General features: G+C 44.3%; 1 protein-coding gene across 1 annotated transcript in view; it reads left to right on the top strand.

Annotated features, from left to right (window-relative positions):
* The first annotated feature begins 8,178 nt into the window (after nt 1-8,178).
* The window catches only part of FES (FES proto-oncogene, tyrosine kinase), an 85,119-nt gene continuing 72,940 nt past the window's right edge, over nt 8,179-20,357 (top strand). The window contains exons 1-2 of the mRNA XM_033920466.1: nt 8,179-8,237; nt 19,609-19,868. Coding sequence (XP_033776357.1) covers nt 19,644-19,868 — 225 coding nt within the window. The 5' untranslated portion in view covers nt 8,179-8,237; nt 19,609-19,643. The remainder of the gene's footprint in view (nt 8,238-19,608; nt 19,869-20,357) is intronic.

Below are 20,357 nucleotides of genomic sequence, written 5' to 3'. Positions count from 1 at the left end.
CCAAGACACCCTCAAGCAGATACTGCATAAATAAATGAATGCATCTGACTTCAAAATAATCCACACTACACCACTATCAAGTTAAATAAATTCAATCCACAATTGCTTTGGTGGGACGGAATGCAGAACACAGACCCCCAAGCGACAGGTTATCACGAATTAAGTGATGGGCTAATTTTTTTAGTGAATTATGTTCTTCTACTCATTTGAACTTCAAGCTGAAACATACTCAACCAGTGCTGGGGTCCTTCCCCACTTCTGTTTTAGCACAGTCAGAACAGTAGGAAGCCTCAGGTCATGGCTACCTCTAGAACCCAGTATTTTGACAACGAAACCAGGTCCCAGGATCAAATTCGGATCTTTTGCTGGCAGGTTAGTTAATTCAATGTCTCCCACACTTTGTGATGAATATGAGTTACTATTCTACCAAATATAGAGAGTTAATTAATATAGAAATGTTAGAAAAGATGTAGATAGAGGGTACGGCAAATCCAAACGAAGACTTAAAGAATAACAAATGTCAGAGTGTCATCCACCACAAGACAAAACCCAAAAAGCAGAAGCATGGACTAAAGCTAGAACTTAGCACACTGGGAGTGCAGAGCTGTGGCCAAGCCTGCAGCTTTTCAATGAGCGTGACAAATCTAGAGCGGCAGGCTGGACTGCACACAAACAGCTCTGCCTAGGCCTACGATGAGCACAGATGTAACACTGGCTTCACACTGTACCTATGGCCCGTCATTCTAAAGTTAAACCATCGGTCTCTGTCTATACTCTTTTCTGACACCCCTGCATGTTTGATGGTTACAGAGGAAATGGTATCTTTTGCAAGCATTCTCCTTCCTTATTTTAGAAAACAAGCTAAAACTGTTCAAAAAGCAAAGAACAAAAAAAAACACAAACCCAGTAATGTTGAGGGCTTCCCAAATCTGCACTGATAAATATCTTTCTGTCATTATTGTCCTAAGCTAAGGTATTAGAGGCCTAGTGTATGGGCAAATTGATCTGTGTAATCATTGTCGATATCCTGAAAACCCAATGGGCTGGTGATCCCCCAGGATGGGTTTCACAACCACTGGGCTAGCCCATATGCAAAAGATGCTGTTAAAATTCAGAGCTTTCATTGCAGAGCTTCCCAAACCTGTGTTTGGGCCTCACAGGCAGCAGGTTTTCAGGATAGCTACAAAAGCTCTTTTAGAATCAGCTAAAAATCGAATCAGAGCAGACCCACGTGGTCTTACCAATCCTGTTTAGTGCATCACCTTGAGCAACTGCTGGAAAAGGTGGGAGCTAAACCCATGAACATCTTCACTTGCAGTATTCGTAACATTTAAAATAATCTGGTTTCTGTTCTACAAGACATAATGGCTTCTCTCCATTAACTAAAGCAAGTGTTGCAATCCCTTCCTTCCGCTGTGATATGTCATTGCAGAGGAATCCTGCTATCTCAGCAGGCTGAGCCACAGGGTAATAAGGAAGGACCCAGAGAGCAATTCAGTAGTACACTCCCAAACACTAACAGATACCACTTAACCTTGCCAGCAAGCTCATGTCCTCACTACACAGGTCTCTCTACTTCTACTCCTGTCCCCTGGGCTAATTTAAAATCAATGAATTTATAGGACTGAAATCAGCTATTTGGTACAGATGCAGAATTTCAAACAACCATTTTGAAAGGGATCCTAGAGTAGGGAGAACTGAAAGCAACTGCAAGTACTCCTTGTTCTTTCGTGGGGCCTTTTGGCACTGCCAGAGACATCTGGACAGAATTTGACACTGGATACTTCCTTCACACTGCTCTTCAGGAAAACAAGAGAAACAGCAACTCTGCCAAAATGTGACATTGCTTGCCTATACTAGGAGCTTTCTATAGACATATAGGTGGGTAATAGTTCTCTCAGCGTGCACAGAAGGAACTAGAAATGGCATGTGCAGGAGTGCTCACCTAATCCCTTTCCTACTCTCCACACTCAGTCTTATCTCAAGAGTTGTAGGTACTCTGAAGTATAGGTTAGGGAGGAGGGAGCTGTATTCAGGACAATATGTTCTATCAAATGTCTTGGCCAAATCTGACAATTTCTCTAGATATCAGTGGAAGGTTAGTATGTGGATGTTACCTCACCTGAGCGATGGAAATGCCATATCTTGCATCTGGTGGACTTTTACATTGTTTTGCAATCTAAGAGTCAAATGGACCGGAAACGAGGATAGGCATCTACTACCGACCCCCAGGACAGTCCGAAGAAACTGATGAAGAAATGATGGATGAGATTAAATGCAACTGCAAGGGAGGCAACACAGTTATCATGGGCGACTTCAATTATCCAGGGATAGAATGGAACCTGGGCACCTCAGGCTGTGCTAGAGAGACCAAGTTCCTGGAAACTGTAGGCAATTGCTTCCTAGAACATCTTGTCAAGGAAAACACGGGAGGAAATGCAATTCTAAATGGGCTGCGAGGATGTAGAAGTAGAAGGGATGCTGGGAAACAGCGATCACAATATGATCCGCTTCAACCTGGAAATAGGGGTGAAACGTTGATCCAGAACGACGGCCATGGCGCTAAACTTCTGAAAAGGGAATTAGGAAGAAATGAGATGCATGGTGGGGAAGAAGATTAAGAAGAGGATAAACACTGTAAAGACGCTGGAGTAAGCTTGGTCTCTTTTTAAAGATACTGTCACCAAGGCGCAAAATCTATATATACCGCGCATCAAAAAGGGATCAAAGAGGAAAAAGAATAAAGAACCAGCACAAACAACATCAAGTGCCATAAGGCGGTAAAAGGAGCCAAAAGAGACTATGAGGAAAAAATAGCCAAGGGGTGAAAAACTTCAAGCCGTTCTTTCGATATATTAAAGGGAAACGACCAGCGAAGAAAGCGGTGTGACCATTGGATAACCAAGGAATAAAGGGAGCGCTAAAGGAGGACAAAGCAATCGCTGACAGACTGAACACATTTTTTGTATCTGTATTTACCAAAGAGGATATACACAGCATACCAGAACCCATCAGGCTATATGCTGGAAGTGAAAACGGGAAACTGACAGGGTTAACGGTCAGTCTAGAAGAGGTACGCAGACAGATAGATAGGCTTAAGAGCGATAAATTCCCAGGACCGGATGGTATCCATACGAGGGTCATCAAGTAACTGAAAGGGACTATAGCAGAACTGCTTGAGCTAATAGCCAATCTGTCAATCAAATCGGGAAAGATTCCGGAGGACTGGAAGGTGGCGAATGTTACGCTAATCTTCAAAAAAGGTTCAAGGGGAGACCCATGAAACTACAGACCGGTGAGTCTGACATCAAAAAAGAGCAACTAAGATGGTTAAGGGGCTGGAGGAGCTGCCGTACAGCGAAAGTTGAGAGAAACTGGGCCTCTTCTCCCTCGAGCAGAGGAGATTGAGAGGGGACATGATTGATACATTCAAGGTGCTGAAGGGTATAGACTTAGTAGACAAGGACAGGTTGTTCACCCTCTCCAAGGTGGGGAGAACGAGTGGGCACTCTCTAAAGTTTAAAGGGGATAGATTCTGTACGAATGTAAGGAAGTTCTTCTTCTCCCAGAGAGTGGTGGAAAACTGGAACACTCTTCCGGACTCTGTCATAGGGGAGGGCACCCTCCAGGGATTCAAGACAAAGCTAGACAAGTTCCTGCTGAACCGGAACTTAAGCAGGTGGGGGTAGTCTCAGTTGGGGCGCTGGTCTTTGGCCAGAGGGCCGCCGCGTAAGTGGACTGCTGGGCATGATGGACCACTGGTCTGATTCAGCAGCGGCAATTCTTATATTCTTATGTCCCCCCCCCCCCCCCACCACCACCACACACACCATGAAGTTGGCCAGCAGGAGGAATGTCCACTCCCTCCTGCCCCAAAACTCATACCCCCACCCCAAATTTTCACAGCAGGTGTGCCCACTCCCTTCTGCCACTACCCCTCGAGGCATCCTCCCGCAGGAGGGATGCCCACCCCCTCCTGCTGTTGTCCCCATCATCCCCTGAACCCCACCAAACACTCCCCAACTCCATCCCTGACTCTCCCATCCCTGACACTCCTGGATACCCAAGATCCCCCTGACACTCCCCAACACCCCCAAGATCCCCCTGTCACCTCCCAAACCACCTGAATGCACCCCATACTTTTATCTGTTGGCCGGCAAGAGGGATGACTACTCCCTCCTGCCGACAGGCCTGCCTCTGGAAAATGGTGGGCCTTCCCCTTCCCGAGATGCCTAAGGCCCCTCCTATAGGGATGCACTGGGAGTGGCCTAAAACTCCAATTGGTCGGATACCTAAAGCCCTATGACATGGATGCCAGTTAGAGAATCAGGGTGGTTAGGACAAACACGATTCTATATAGGACGCCCATCTGCGATTCTCAAAAGCTGCTTAGGGGGCGGCTGAGACTGGGTGTCGTATACAGAATCAGGCCCTGAATGTCTAAAGGATTTCTCTCTTAGTTTGAATCCTCGCACCATTTCCATCCATATGTAGCACTGCCTCTCTCCCACTTCCTCATCGTGCAGAGCTTAGTACTAGCCTCACTCCTAGCAACTCAGGACAGCAGTGCCTATGTACAATAAGAGAGCACTGCCACTGGTTTATGTGATGTAGCCTGTGGCCCCCCCCCCCCCTCCTATAGTGTCCAGTGATCTCCCCTGTTAAAACCTTAAACCTCTTTTAAGGATAGTAAGATATACATTTACTTCTAACAGTGTTACAGTGCCTCCTCCTAACCTTTCTGTTTCAAATGAATTATCCAATCAGCCTCAGCAGCAGGAGAAGCTTTTAGCTCCTCATTCCCTGTAGCTGGGGCCAAGTCCAAGTTCCAAGTTTATTAGTTTTTAATATCCCGACCATCAAGCAAATGTCTGGCCGGTTAACAATGTTTTGTAGAGGCTAAAAATGTTATAAAATAAAGTGAACGTAAATGACATAGACTAGACAAACTTGAAATGCAAGACCTAAGTTTACAGCCTAAAATCTTCGGGTATGCAAATAGGCTACAATTCCTGGTTGTCCTCACGGGGTTCTATAGCACGAAATGAGATAGCAGGTAGGTAGGTGCCAATCCTCAAACTGACTTAAAACAGAGGCATGAAAATTTAAACATTACTCGTGCCTCCACTGGCAAGCAGTGCAATAATCGGTAATAAGGACTGATATGATCACTTTTCTTCAGTCCAAATATCAGGTGAACAGCCGTATTCTGCACTAATCTTAATTTTCTCAAAACTTTCTTAGGTGCGCCCAAATAAACAATATTACAGTAGTCCAATATAGATAATATAGATGCCTGCACCAACAGTCTAAAGGATAAAATAATTTTTGATGGTCTTTAATTTCAATAGTGTAAAAAAGCACTTTTTCACCACCAAATTTGTATGTTCTACCAAAGTTAAATGGGAGTCTAAAGTTACTCCTAGTATTTTTATAGATTTTAAAATTGGGCAATCATGACCATTAAGGTGAAGCGATGACTTAGTTACTTGCTAAAAAAAATTTGTCTTTTCTGTATTCAATTTCAGTTTAAAATTGGCAACATCCATGAGCCACTGAGCTGCCAGCATCTATGACTCAGGGACGCTACTGCTGCCTGCCAAGCCAGGCAAAAGGGACCCCCGGCCAACTGCAGAGGAAGTCCTCAGCTGACAGCTTGGGGGTTCTCATCAGCTGAGTATTTATTTATATTGTATATTTACATTAGAGGCTCTGGTAGAAACCCGTTTACAAAGTATGTAGTCTTCCCAATTAATATTTTCAAATTAATAAAGTTTCTTTGCTTATTTGTAAATGGGTCTCTACCAGAGCATTTAATTCAGTAGCATAATTAAATGAAATAACTATTTCTGAAGTTATAGGGACGGGCGGAGACAGAGGGGATTCCTCGCAGGGACGGGTGGGAACGGAGGGGATTCCTCGCGGGGACGGGTGGGGACGGAGGAATTTCTCACGGGGACAGGTGGGGACGGAGGGATTCCTCGGGGGGACGGGTGCTGGTGAGCCTCACTTCAGTTGTTGGAAAAATAATGGAAGTGTTGCTGAAAGAAAGGATAGTGTATTTCCTTGAATCTAATGGGTTACAGGATCCGAGGCAACATGGCTTTACAAAAGGTAAATCGTGCCAATCGAACCTGATTGAATTTTTTGATTGGGTGACCAGAGAGCTGGATCGAGGACATATGCTAGATGTAATTTACTTGGATTTCAGCAAAGCCTTTGATACAGTTCCTCATAGGAGGCTGTTGAACAAACTTGAAGGGCTGAAGTTAGGACCCAAAGTGGTGAACTGGGTTAGAAACTGGCTGTCGGACAGACGCCAGAGGGTGGTGGTTAATGGAAGTCATTTGGAGGAAGCAAAGGTGAGTAGTGGAGTCCCTCAGGGTTCGGTGCTGGGGCCAATCCTGTTCAATATGTTTGTGAGTGACATTGCTGAAGGGTTAGAAGGAAAAGTGTGCCTTTTTGCAGATGATACCAAGATATGTAACAGAGTAGTCACTGAAGAGGGAGTGAAAAATATGAAAAAGGATCTGCAAAAGTTAGAGGAATGGTCTAATGCCTGCCAACTAAAATTCAATGCAAAGTAATGCATTTGGGGATTAATAATTGGAAGGAACCATATATACTGGGAGGTAAGAAGCTGATATGCACGGATGGGGAGAGGGACCTTGGGGTGATAGTGTCCGAAGATCTAAAGGTGAAAAAACAGTGTGACAAGGCAGTGGCTGCTGCCAGAAGGATGCTGGGCTGTATAAAGAGAGGCGTGGTCAGTAGAAGGAAGAAGGTGTTGATGCCCCTGTACAGGTCATTGGTAAGGCTCCACTTGGAGTATTGTGTTCAGTTTTGGAGACCGTATCAGGCGAAGAACGTAAGAAGACTTGAAGCGATCTAGACGAGGGCGACGAAGGGCTTGCGCCAGAAGACGTATGAGGAGAGACTGGAAGCCCTGAATATGTATACCCTAGAGGAAAGGAGAGACAGGGGAGATATGAATCAGACGTTCAAATACTTGAAGGGTATTAATGTAGAACATAATGTTTTCCAGAGAAAGGAAAATGGTAAAACCAGAGGACATAATTTGAGGTTGAGGGGTGGTAGATTCAAGAGCAATGTTAGGAAATTCTACTTTACGGAGAGGGTGGTGGGGAATGCGCTCCCGAGAGAGGTGGTGGGGAAGAAAACGGTGACGGAGTTCAAGGAAGCATGGGATGAACACAGAGAATCTAGAATCAGAAAATAAGATTAAATATTGAACTAAGGCCAGTACTGGGCAGACTTGCACGGTCTGTGTCCGTATATGGCCGTTTGGGGGAGGATGGACTGGAGAGGGCTTCAATGGCTGGGAGGGTGTAGATGGGCTGGAGTAGGTTTTAACGGAGATTTTGGCAGTTGGAACCCAAGCACAGTACCGGGTAGAGCTTTGGATTCTTGCCCAGAAATAGCTAAGAAGAAAAAATTTAAATTGAATCAGGTTGGGCAGACTGGATGGACCATTCGGGTCTTTATCTGCCGTCATCTACTATGTTACTATGTAGAAAGTTTGGACATGAGGTGCCAAATGTGTTGAACTTAGGCGTGAATATGTGGAGTAAGTTGCAGTGGGATAGTGAGGGTAGGTGGTGCCCCCATGCCACTCTTGTACTCTTTGGTCAGCGTGAGCAGCTTCTCTGGTCTGCTGCTTGTGCTGGCTTTCTCTCTGATGTCACTTCCTGGCTCCATGATCTGGAAGTGATGTCAGTGGGAGAGAAGCCTTTGGGCACAGCAGACTAGACTAGTTGCTTGTACTGGTGATGATTTTAAAGAGGTATGAGGGCTTAGAATGGGGGGCACGAGCGTGGCATGGGGGTGCAGAAAGGTGCCGTAGCCCCACCGTGATGGCATCTAGGGTGATCCCTTGGCTTTTTGCAGCCCAAGTGTTTTGTTTTGTTTTTGCATTAAAACATCTTATTTGCCAATTACTTGACCCTGATGCAGGTGATTATAGGAAAAGTGAGACGGTTCCATCCTTAGTCCCTCCAGTGCCCAGATGCGATCAGCCGAATAAAGGGAAAGGAGGGAGCGGGGGACATTTTGCCCCTCTTACAGCCAATGAGCTGGAGAGAAACTTTTCCCTGTCAGTGTCGGAGTCCCCCCTTCCTCCCCCGGTGGGCGGCTGAGGGGCGGAGTCGGGCGGGGCAAGCGGCGGCTGCAGCAGCGAAGGGGAAGGAAAGCGCGAGCCGTTGAGCGCCAGAGCGGAGGTGAGTGAGGGGCTGCGGGAGGGTCGCAAGGTCACTCCTCGCAATGCCAATGCCAAGCAGCCTCTAGCGATGAATCTTCCTCTTTTATGGAATTGAAGGAGGTCCAAAGTCCAAGGCAGGGGCTCAGGATCTGCAATCAGAAAATAATGGGTATTGATTGAAGGGTCTGTGTCCCGGATATGGCCATTCAGTTGAGGGTGGGCTGGAAGATCGAAGAAAAAGGACCCTTTAAACGAAATGAATTTATCTGCCCTCATTTACTATGGCACTTTCTCCAATCTCAGAGCAGTTTCAATTCAAAACTTTGTCCCTGTTTCATCTGATTGAATTTTGTCTTTGATCTTCAAAGTTTCTGATCTCCAAGCCCCTGTCTTTACTGGACTACGCATCCTGCCAGTTTCTCAGAAATCAAAGTCAGAAATACACTTTATTTTAAGCCATATTTTATGCTCAATAAATCCATCCAAATTCATATATTGGTTCAGGCAATAAATTTATACTTTAAATTCAGCAATTAATCATAACATGCTACAATATAATGATAGGAGATCAACTGGCTGGTTTGCTTAGGACCCACCAAACCCCCTGACTTGGAGTTGCTGCCTTTTCTTGCTCCATCTCGCTGTGCCTGATTAAACTGTACATCCTACAGATTCATCATTTATATTATTCTGTGATTTTTTTTTTTTCTCCTTCGGGCAGAGAAATGTTAGGTATAAGCGCGTTTCTTTCATTTTCTAAATGCTCACATATCGTCTTCCAAACTATTCAGCGTTCAGCAACCAAAAGTTATTTTTTTCCCCTAGTCAACATGTTGATCTAGCCCAAAATTGAAAGAAAAGAACTTTTAGGGAGAAGAGCAGTGCTAAGATTCAGTCTGCAATTCATCTCTCACTTGTTGATGGATTTATGCACTAATTGTTCTGGTAAAGATGGAGAACCGTGCATCCATTCTCTTGCTGCTTCAGTGACTGTTTTCCAGTCTGGCTCACCGAAGAGCTGTAAAGTGTATTCTTTGGAATGCTCAGTCAAAACATTCAGAACAGGAGAGCCAGACCGCCTGTTTCTCTTTCATTTTATATGGTGAATAGACAGAGAACAGTTTGTTTGGTATCACTAATGGTTCATGCTATTGGGTACTTTTTGTTATGCCATTTTGGGGCATCTAAGACTTTAAGAATAAATGGGATACCCATGTGGGATCCCTATGAGGGTCAAGATAAGAAAATTGGGTCATTACGGCATAGACAGGGGGTGGGTAAGCGGTGTGGGCTGTAGCCCTTTTCTGCCGTCATCTTCTATGTTTCTAATCATCCAGCAGAGCCAGCCCAAATGTATTAGGTACCTAGCCAAATCTTTATCCTTTTGCTCTGCTCAATTAACTATCAGCTCCCTCCCCCATCACCAAAGATTTTTATTTTAACTTGTCATGATCACCCCAACACTATCCTTCCAGAAACAACCCTGGACCTTAAAACACCCATAACTTGACTTCATACTTTAAGCTTTCATATGCACATATATCAGAAATAGCGTTTGGTGAATGTGTCATCTGTATGAATTAAAGGCACTGGCTGCAGGTAGTTTCTGAAACATCTACTGTAACTGGTGTGTCTAGCTGGGCTAAGCTTGGCTGTTTCCATTTAATACATCAAATGACATCAACCCCACCTATGAAAAAAGCAGAGCATAGGAATAGCCTTACTGGGCCAGACCAATGGTCACGTCTTCTCGGTGGCCAATCCAGGTCACAAGTACTGGCGAAAACCCAAATAGTAGCAACATTCTATGCTACCAATCCAGGGCAAGCAGTGGCTTCCGCTTTAAATGCCAAAGCCATAAAAAGGCGGTATACAAATCCCCAATCCCTTTCCCTGTCTGCTTCAATAGCAGACTATGGACTTTTCCTCCAGGAACTTGTCCAAACCTTTCTTAAAACCAGCTACGCTATCCGCTCTTACCACATCCTCTGGCAACGCGTTCCAGAGCTTAACTATTCTCTGAGTGAGAAAATATTTCCTCCTATTGGTTTTAAAAGTATTTCCCTGTAACTTCATCGAGTGTCCCCATGTCTTTGTAATTTTTGACAGAGTGAAAAATTGATCCACTCGTACCCGTTCTACTCCACTCAGGATTTTGTAGACTTCCATCCTATCTCCCTTCAGCCGTCTCTTTTCCAAGCTGAAGAGTCCTATCCTTTTTAGTCTTTACTCATACATGAGAAGTTCCATCCCTTTTATCATCTTGGTCCTTCTTCTTTGAATCTTTTCTAGTTCTGCTGTATCTTTTTTGAGATAAGGCGACCAGAATTGAACACAATACTCAAAGTGAGGTCGCACCCACCATGAAGCAATACAGAGGCAGTATAACATTCTTAGTCTTATTACCATCCCTTTTCTAATATTTCATAGCATCTAGTTTGCTTTTTTTGCTGCCACTGCACATTGGGCGGAAGGTTTCAGAGTATTGTCTGCAAAGACACCTAGATCTTTTTCTTGAGCGTTGACCTCCAAGGTGGACCCAGTCTTCCAATTTCCTAAGGTCTACATGCATTTTAACAACTTAACAGTTTAATGTCATCTGCAAATGTAATCACCTCACTTGTTCCAATTTCCAGATCATTTATAAATACGTTACATAGCACTACTCCCATCCTATTTCTCTTAACTCTAAAATCCAAATTTAGGATCTCTGAACATGTAGTATGGACTATTTTTTCTCAGGGCTGGCATGACCCAGGTGACAAGCTGCAAGGGTTGGTTAAACCCAACTTCTTTGGTCTACCAGAAAAAAAAAAGTGTTTTTCTGTTCATTGATTTGTTAGCCTGCTTATTGTTTAATACAGAAGGAAATGCTTTTTGTTTCCCTTCATTGTTGCACTGCATCCAAAGTCTGGCTTCTTTGGGGTTTCCAGTTCCATTTTTGTCTTTCTCGTTTGTGGTCTCTTATTTTATACTTGGTTAAGGGACCTACAGCAGTTTACATTGTTTGGCTTCTGTGAGCAACAAGTTCTACAAACCCAACAATTTTCCAGATTTGCAGGTATTTTTGTAGCAACCTCCTAGAATATATGAGCGATTACGCGAATGCTCAACCTACAATGCAATACTCTACCATACTGGACCTCTGAACACGAATAGAGCCGCGTCCAACCAGTTGTTTCCTCACTTGTCTTGATCCCCAACCAGGTTTGCCTTCTCTGGCCAACTTTGCCTTCTGTTACTCACCTTTTGAGCCCCATTGACCATTCCTTTCCTGTGCCACTCTTCTCCCATGCTTCTTAAATCTCTGTTCCCCTATTTCTTCTTTCCCAATTACTCCCATCTACATCTTAAGGCTTTCCATTATGGCCATTTTTTCCCATGGTTCCCCTCTGCCTCTGTCCTCCTCAACCCTTATGCTTCCCTGTAGCTTCCTTCCCCTGTACTCTCTGACCTATTCCATGTCTACTCCCTGTAAAAATATTTGAATGTTTCTATCATGTCCTATCTTTCCAGGTTTTGCTCTCACAAATACATTCAGTGCTTTACATGTCTCTATGTAAAATTTGTGTTGGAGGCTCTGTAGCATAAACCCTCCAAATGTCACATACTTTGTTCTGTGACCACTTCACTTCATTTTCAGGCTAACACTTGTGTATTAATAGATATTTTAGCTTCAGTTATTTTTGTCTTTCAGAGTCGCTTTCTCCATTCTTGTGAGTCTACTGGCATATAATAAATGTAAAACACTTTAGTTGTACCACAGAAAGGCGATATCAAATCCATGACCCTTATATAGAATACGGCCTGTATCGTGGGTGTGCAGGTTCATTTTTTAACATTTTATAAGTGATCTTAATGAAGGACTGTTAGGTAAGATTTGCCTCTTTGCTGATGACACCAAAATTTGCAATAGAGTAGACACCCCGGAAGGTGTGAATAGCATGAAGAAAGATAGTAAAGTTTGAAGAATGGTCTGAAATAATGCTAAGAAATACAAGGTCATGATTTGGGCTGCAAAAACCCGAAGGAATGGTACAGTTTAGGGGGTGAAGAACTTTTTTGCATGAAAGAGGAGCGAGACTTGAGTGTATGTGATGATCTAAAGGTGGTTAAATAGGTCATTTTACAAAAGATGACAGCAAAATCTAGAAAGTTGCTACGGTGCATAGGGCGAGGTATGGCCAGTAGGAAAGAGGAGGTATTGATGCCTCTGTATAAGACTCTGGTGAGACCTCATTTAGAATATTGTGTACAATTCTGGAGGCCATACCTTCAAAAAGATCAGGGCCGCCATCAGGGCAGTACTACCAGTCCTGCATTCAGGGGCCCGGAGCTGACAGGGGGCCCGGGCTCCCCCAGGGTCCTAGGCAGTGTTCTAAGGCAGGGGCGCCAGTAGCTCGCCAAGGCAAAGTGAGTCGATCACCCAGGACTCACTTTGTCTTGGCGATCTAATCTATCGGGCCGATCAGTCTTCCTCTCCCCGACGTCTATTCTGCTGTTGGAGAGGAAGTTCAGGCCAGCCAATCGCTGCCTGGCTGGGCGGAACTTCCTCTCCGATGGCAGAATTGACGTCGGGGAGAGGAAGACTGATCGGCCCGAAGCAGGGAGAGCATGCGTCGGGGTGGGCTTTGGGGCCTGTTATCCATTGGTGGTTCTTGTTCCCCGATGGCAGCGGCAGTGGCTTGGGGAACGGCAGGGAGAAAGAAAGAAAGGTGGCAGGCAGGGAAACAGAAGGAAAGAAGAGAAACAGAAAGAAAGGTCAGGGAGAGAGGAAGAAAAAGTTGGGGGGAGGGAATGAGGTGTGGAGGAGAGAAAGCATACAGGCTGATAGAAGGGAAGAAAGATTGGATGCACAGTCAGAAGAAGAAAGTGCAACCAGAGACTCATGAAATCACCAGACAAGGTAGGAAAAATGATTTTATTTTAAATTTAGCAAAGTGGAGGCAGTATTACCACAGTTTTCAAAGGAATTTGCCCAAATAACTTAATAGTTAACTGGGTAAATTCCCAGAGATGAAAACTTCCCTTCACTTACTATACACAGTTCTGAATTTATATCTGCTGTCTATATTTTACAATATGGTCCCCTTTTACTAAACCGCAATAGTGGTTTTTAGCGCAGGGAGCCTATGAGCGTCAAGAGAGCGCTGGGCATTTAGCGCAGTTCCCTGCGCTAAAAACTGCTATTGTGGTTTAATAAAAAGGATGGGGGGTATATTTGTCTATTTTTGTATGGTTGTTACTGAGATGACAATGCATAGAGTCATCTGCCTTGACCTCTTTGAAAAAAACCCAGAATAGGAATGATAATTAATATTTTCTCAGCGTATAGTATGCTTTGTGTTTTTTAATTTTATTGTTGGTAGATCATTTTGACTTGGTCATTTTAAAGTAGCTCACAAGCTCAAAAAGTTTGGGCACCTCTGAGCTAGAGCGTTGAAACTGTGTATTTCTATTTTATCCCCCCTTTTACAAAACTGTGGAGCGTTTTTTAGCGCCAGCCGTGGTGGTAGCAGCGCTGATGCTCAGAATTCTATGGGCGTCAGAGCTGTTACCACCGTGGCTAAAATCCACACTACAGTTTAGTAAAAGGGGGAGGGGTTAGTTTGTGATGACATATTCCATACTAGGCGAAGGTGTTTTCTGTGTTCTGTGTGTTCGAAAGACATGGTTTTCTGTTAGGATTGACGATGTAGGATTGATCTGTGCTGGTCTGGCTTGTTTAGTTTTACAATGGGTGTATTGATGTACTGCTCACTGCAATATGTAAGATGCTGCCTTTTCCTAGGTACTCATGTGTGACGTGTGGTTTGTTACTAAAAATGATGTTTTTCTTACAGATGGGGGGGGGGTGCCAAAAAATGATGGGCCCCGGGTGTTACATATGCTACGTACGCCACTGTATGTAAAGATACCAGAAAGCTGGCGTAGCAAAAACTTTAAGTAAATTGTTATTCTTCTAAGTTTTGAGTATTTAACCCTCCCACAATCTCATGGGCACTCGTTTCAAGTTTCAAGTTTATTGAGATTTTGATTTAAACGCAATATCAAATATTTTCAATGCGTATAACAAAAATAAATTTGGGGAAATAAATAAAACCATTTGAACAATAAACATACAAACATATCCTTAGATGATTAAAATTACATAAGGAGTACAAGGATAAACTACTTTTGTTTAAAAATGCGTTCTCCGCGCCTGCTCATAAATTTGTTGACTGGAAGGATCCAGCAATGTGGCCATATGCCATTCAGGACAAAGACAGAGAAAGAATTGTGCAGTTTGGATTAATGATGGAAGATGATTTAAAGCAAATGGCACAGTCTTTGAGTAAAGATCTTGATGGACGTTCTTTTTATGAATATCTCCACTATGCCAAATCACCCAATGGACGTGAGAAGATTTTACGGGACTGGCTTAGGTGGAGCATTAGCAGAAAAGTATGTGTGTATTCGGCCCATGGAAGAAGGGGAGGGTGTCGGGGGGGGGGAAGGGGTGCGTGGGGGGCCCAATAGGATTGCTCAGTAAGGGGCCCAGAAATTTCTGATGGCGGCCCTGAAAAAGATATAAAAAAGGATGGAGTCAGTCCAGAGGAAGGCTATTAAAACGGTACGTGGTTTTCGTGATAAGGCTTATGGGGGCAGACTTAAAGATCTCAATCTGTATACTTTGGAGAAAATGCGGGAGAGGGGCGATATGATAGGAGATGTTTAAATACCTATGTGAATAAGTCGAGTCTCTTTCATTTGAAAGGAAGCTCTGGAATGAGGGCATAGGATGAAGTTAAGAGGTGATAGGCTCCGGAGTAATCTGAGGAAATACTTTTTTACAGAAAGGGTGAAAAAGTCTCCCCATAGAGGTGGTGGAGTCAAAAACTGTCTGAATTCAAGAAAGCCTGGGATAGGCATGTGGGATCTCTTAGAGGAAGAGATAATGGTTACTTGGTCTTTATCTGCCATCAGGTTTCTACCTGCTTATACACAGATATAGAAATATACAGTATTTATCCATATTTAGTACCGTGTACTGTGTTCATACTACTTCTATTTCAATTTGCGCTAGTGTCTGTATTGTGATCTATGTTCATCTTGGAAGTAGTTTTCTAAACCAGCCCTTTTCATGGCAATTTCCACAAGGGAGTTCCATATTTTAACTTCTGCATAGCAGAAAGTCATCTTACCAGTCTCCACAAGCCTTGGGTTCGCATTCGTTTTGAGTAAAGCTAAATTCTCAGAGCGTAATGATCTGTTTGGTGAATTTTTAAACAATTCTGGTATGATTTCATAAAAGAATTGATGGCGGATCGTTACTGCTTTATATTCTATTGTATTTCTAGTTTTAATTCCTTTGGAAGGGCGTTACACCACCTTGGAGCCATCACTGAGAACATTCTTTTCCTGACGCTTTTGTATTTGAAGTCCTTAAAGGAGGGTATTTCCAGCAGAAGGTTTTAGCTAGAACGTACGCTTCCCCCTCAGTATTTGCGGGAGTTAGGGGCAGAGCTGGCCCACGAATATGGAAAAACCGCAAATAATATTTGGGCCGGTTCTACCCTTATCCCCCGCTTCCCCCGGCTATTTTTAGCCCTGTGAACCCCCCCTTAAGCCTTATCTGGTGATCTAGCGGGTTTTCAGGCAGGAGCCATCTTCCCACGCTCCTGCCCAGTGCAGATCACTCACAGGAAATGGCTGCCTTGAGCTCCTGTAGTCTCTCAAGCCATTTCCTGTGAGCGATCTGCACGGGGCAGGAGTGTGGGAAGATCGCTCCTGCCTGAAAACCCGCTAGATCACCAGGTAAGGCTTAAGGGGGGGGGGGGGGCTTACAGGGCTAAAAACAACCTGAAAAATTAAAATGTATTTTTTGGTCAAAAATTGTGAATAACTGAATCCGTAGATATGGAATTTGTGAATACGGAAGGGGAAGTGTAGTGTGCATGCTGGTGTGTGGTGATGTTTCCTTGACGTACTCCCCCTTCTGAATAAAGTTAGTTTTTTTAAAGTCTAGAACCTTTGCTTTTGAATGAGCCCTCTCTATACCCATCTTAGCATTAAACCGTACCATGCAGTGATCACTGGATGCCAGATGATCACCCACTGTAACATCAGAAACACTGTCCCCGTTTGTAAGCACTAAGTCCAGTATGACCCCATCCCACGTGGGTTCCATTACCAACTGCTGGAACAGTTCTCCTTGTAGAAGACCCCGCAATAGGGATACCCCAATCAATATCTGGCATGTTAAAATCATCTATTAGTAAAACTTCCCCTTTTTAAGAGATAGTCTGAATGTCTACTATGAAATCTCTATCTACTTCTTCCGTCTGTGAAGGAGGCCTGTATATCACACCAATGTAAATATATTCACCATTCCCTCTGTCCAAATTGATCCACGGTGCCTCTTCCTTGCCCTGCAGATCCTGTAATTGTGTGGCTTTAATATGATCTTTAATATATAACGCTACTCTCCCTCCTTTTTTTCCTACCCTGTCTTTCCTGAACAGATTATAGCCTGATATAACTACATCCCAGTCATGGTTCTTCGAGATCGCTACTATATCCAACTCCTCTTCTTCCATCACAGCTTCTAGATCCAGAATCTTGTTTCCCATACTTCGAGCATTAGTATATACTGCTTTCCAGACATTGCCCCCTTTTCCCATCAGTGATTTATTACCTGAGAGCTTATACTCATCCAGGGGCTTTGATCACCCTGCCCCATCACTTCAGTAGAAAAGGTATGACGGGATATAAATAAAGCTATATTATTATTATTAGCCAGCCTGCTGGCAAAGCCACTTCTTCCCTTCTTTGATAGATGCACACCATCCCTGCTCTGCAGCCCTTGGAAAATCATCCCTTGGTCCAGGAAGCCTAAATGCTCTCGACGACACCATCCAGTCTGCCCAACCTTACCCACTCTTTAAATTACTGATTCAATTTAATTTTTTTTCTTTTTCATAGCTATTTCTGAACAAGAATCCAAAGCTGTGCCCGGTACTGTGCTTAGGTCTCCGATACTTTTCATTTTTTCAGTAACAATTGAGCAGTACGCACTGTCTGGCCTAGCACCCTAGAGGTCAGTAGCATGCTACCCTCAGTGGGGGTGCTGGTGACACCTCTCTTCCTCTGTTCCCTCCCCCCCTCCCCTCCCGCAGCTCCAGCCAGGTTTCCCTCTGACATCAGGAGAGCCAAGGCTGGCACAGGCAGCATTTTGGAGATTCTGCTCACTCCAGGGAAGTTAAAGAGATACGGGGGAAGGGACAGACGTGGGGGGGGGGGGTATTACCTTTTTAAGAAGAATAAAATTGATGCTATTTTGTTCTAAGGTCATCTCTCTTGCCTTTTAGAGATTTTTTTTGCTTGTTCTACTACAGTAAGGCAAGATTTTCTCTTAGACGGTGGACATATAAACATTACTTGGCAAGTTTAGCAGTAAGATTAGCAGGGGAATTAGCTATTGTTACTTTGAATAAATCCCAGGATGGAAACAGGAAGCACCGCAAAGATCAGGGCCAAATGTCTACAAAATCCTGAGTGGAGTAGAACAGGTACAAGTGGACTGATTTTTCGCTCCGTCAAAACTTACAAAGACTAGGGGACACTTGAAGTTACAGGGAAATACTTTTAAAACCAATAGGAGGAAAATTTTTTCACTCAGAGAATAGTTAAGCTCTGGAACACATTGCCAGAGTTTGCGGTAAGAGCGGATAGCGTAGCTGGAGGAAAAGTCCATAGTCTGTTATTGAGAAAGACATGGGGGAAGCCACTGCCTGCCCTGGATCGGTAGCATGGAATATTGCTACTCCTTGGGTTTTGGTCAGGTACTAGTGACCTGGATTGGTCACAGTGAGAACAGGCTACTGGGCTTGATGGACCATTGGTCTGACCCAGTAAGGCTATTCTTATGTTCCTCAGGAAGATTCTCCTGATTCCCACCAAGGTATGGCATGGTATCTGAAGGTTTTGCAGCTTTAAGACTTTAGTACCTGGAGTTGGGATTTTCAAATATACACCTAGCAAGTAATCCAAGAGCTCACAAGATTTATTGAAGTAGGAACAAGATACCAAGGGTGTTAGATGCCCTAGGAGAACCAAACGATGTGAACATTTCAGCCTGTCCCAACCCCAGCACACTCTTAATTTAGCATCTCCCCTTCCATTCCGTATCCCTCCAAGCCTCCGGCATCTTCCCTTCTCTATTCCCTCCTCACACCCTTTAATTAGCATCTCTTTCCTTCCTTCCTTCCTCCTCCCAAAGTGTCCAGCATCACCCCACTCTTCCCTTCCCACTGCCGCTTCCGTTCCTACCACCTTACCACCATAGGAGCCCAAATAAAATACATGTTTCAGCATGGAGGGAGCACAGCACTGGTATAGCCAACAAAAGCAGCAACTGGAAGGCTGTTTAAAGCTGCAGGCAGAGGTGGAAATTTCAGCATCCATCCCACCCATATGTGATCAGAAGGGGGTAGGAGGAAGCAGGCCCTGCATACAAGTAGGCTGTAAAGATTTCCTTTAATTTATACAGATGACACATTCACTAAATGCTAACATTGTTTCTGAAATATTTTTCTATTCTACATATGTGCATCTGAAAGCTTAAAGTATGAAGTCCAGTTAAGGATTGTTTCTGGAAGGATAGTGTTGGGGTGATCATGACGAGGAGGGGGAGATGCTGAAGCATCTGCCTGTGAAAGTGGCTTTTAAAGGGTTTCCTGTCTTTGCCAGTTGTGCCTCCTCAGAGCCTGCCAGCCCAGGCAGACACCTAGTCCACCTAGTGGTAGGGACAGCCCTGATTATGATAGATAACGGCCATTGGTCCATTCAGTCTTCTCGGTAGTATGCCTAATGATAAGGCTGGTTCTTTTTCTGGTCAATAAAGGCCAGTTGACCCATCTAGTCTGCTCAATTGCCTTCCTCTCTGGGTTTCTACCTTTTTGAATAAGATGAGCGGTGGCAAGTCAAATGCGCGCAGTGGCATGCGGTCAGGGGATTCATCCCACCCCCTCAAGGTCCTGAGGGCACTGCTCTGAATATTATTGGTTGAGCAGGCAACAGGTAGATGCTGCACAGCCAATCAAATTCAGATCAGTACTGTCAGGGCCTTTAGGGGGGTTTGGAGAACCTGCAGCATTTTTTTTTTTCGTTTTGGCTTACTTCTTGTTTGATGCCGTTTGACTGGTTAAGCAGTTTGCCTACTGAAAAAAACATGTAAGAAGCAGGCAGAGCTGGGGATTCACTGAATCTACACCCCCAAACCAGCTCTCCCCTTGTCTTTTACCCAGTGTTCCTACCGTAACACAAGGCTGGATGTGAAGAAAGCCTTTGATTAGTTGGTAATATCAGCCTTGCTTTAACTTGACATTGTTTTCAACTTTTGTTACCAGTTGTAGGCAGAGAAGATCAATCTTTGAGTCAAGGCATGGGATTTGGGACAGAGTTCTTTTGCCCTCAGGGACACGAGGCGCTACTCCGACTGCAGGACACGGAATTGCGTCTCATGGAGGTGATGAAGAAGTGGCTGGTTCAGCGAGCAAAGAGTGACAAGGAGTACTCTGTGCTGCTGCACCAGATGTTTGCTCAGGCAGAGAAGCAGGACGTGTCGGGACAGTCGAAACTGGCAGAGTATTCCAGCCAGCTCAGTCAGGTAAGGAGATCTACCAGCGGCCCCCGAGACACACCCTACCAGACAGGTTTTCAGGGGTCTTCAAGGAACGTTCTACTGAGTTTTTGGCACCAGTAGGCGCTCAAGTTCTGGGGGAAAAAAAAAGCCATTTCAACAACGTTTTTAACTGAGTTTCAAGGTGCTTTAGGTCACCTAATACTACTGTGGGCGTGGGCTAATGCCTGAAGTGGCAGTAGGTGGCCTAAAGCACCTACAGAAGCGCAATTCACATCAAAGGTAGGCACCTGGAAAACCCTGGCCTACCTTTGCCGGAGGCGCGATTCTGTACCTGGCGTCATCGCATGATTGACACTTGATCAGTGGCCACTGACAACGGCACCGGTTACAGAATCCGGGCCTAACTTCATTGTGTGCAAATTTATCTCATGCGTATTTATTGTGGTTGTTCCAAAACATCATCAGAAAGTCCAGAAAACTGTGCCTTGTAGCTGAAGAGTCAGCGATTTGACT

Source organism: Geotrypetes seraphini, chromosome 14 (assembly GCF_902459505.1).
Source record: "Geotrypetes seraphini chromosome 14, aGeoSer1.1, whole genome shotgun sequence".
In the NCBI taxonomy this organism is placed as follows: Eukaryota; Metazoa; Chordata; class Amphibia; order Gymnophiona; family Dermophiidae; genus Geotrypetes; species Geotrypetes seraphini.
Note: the sequence above shows the minus strand (reverse complement) of the source record. Positions and strands in the feature narration are given on the sequence as shown.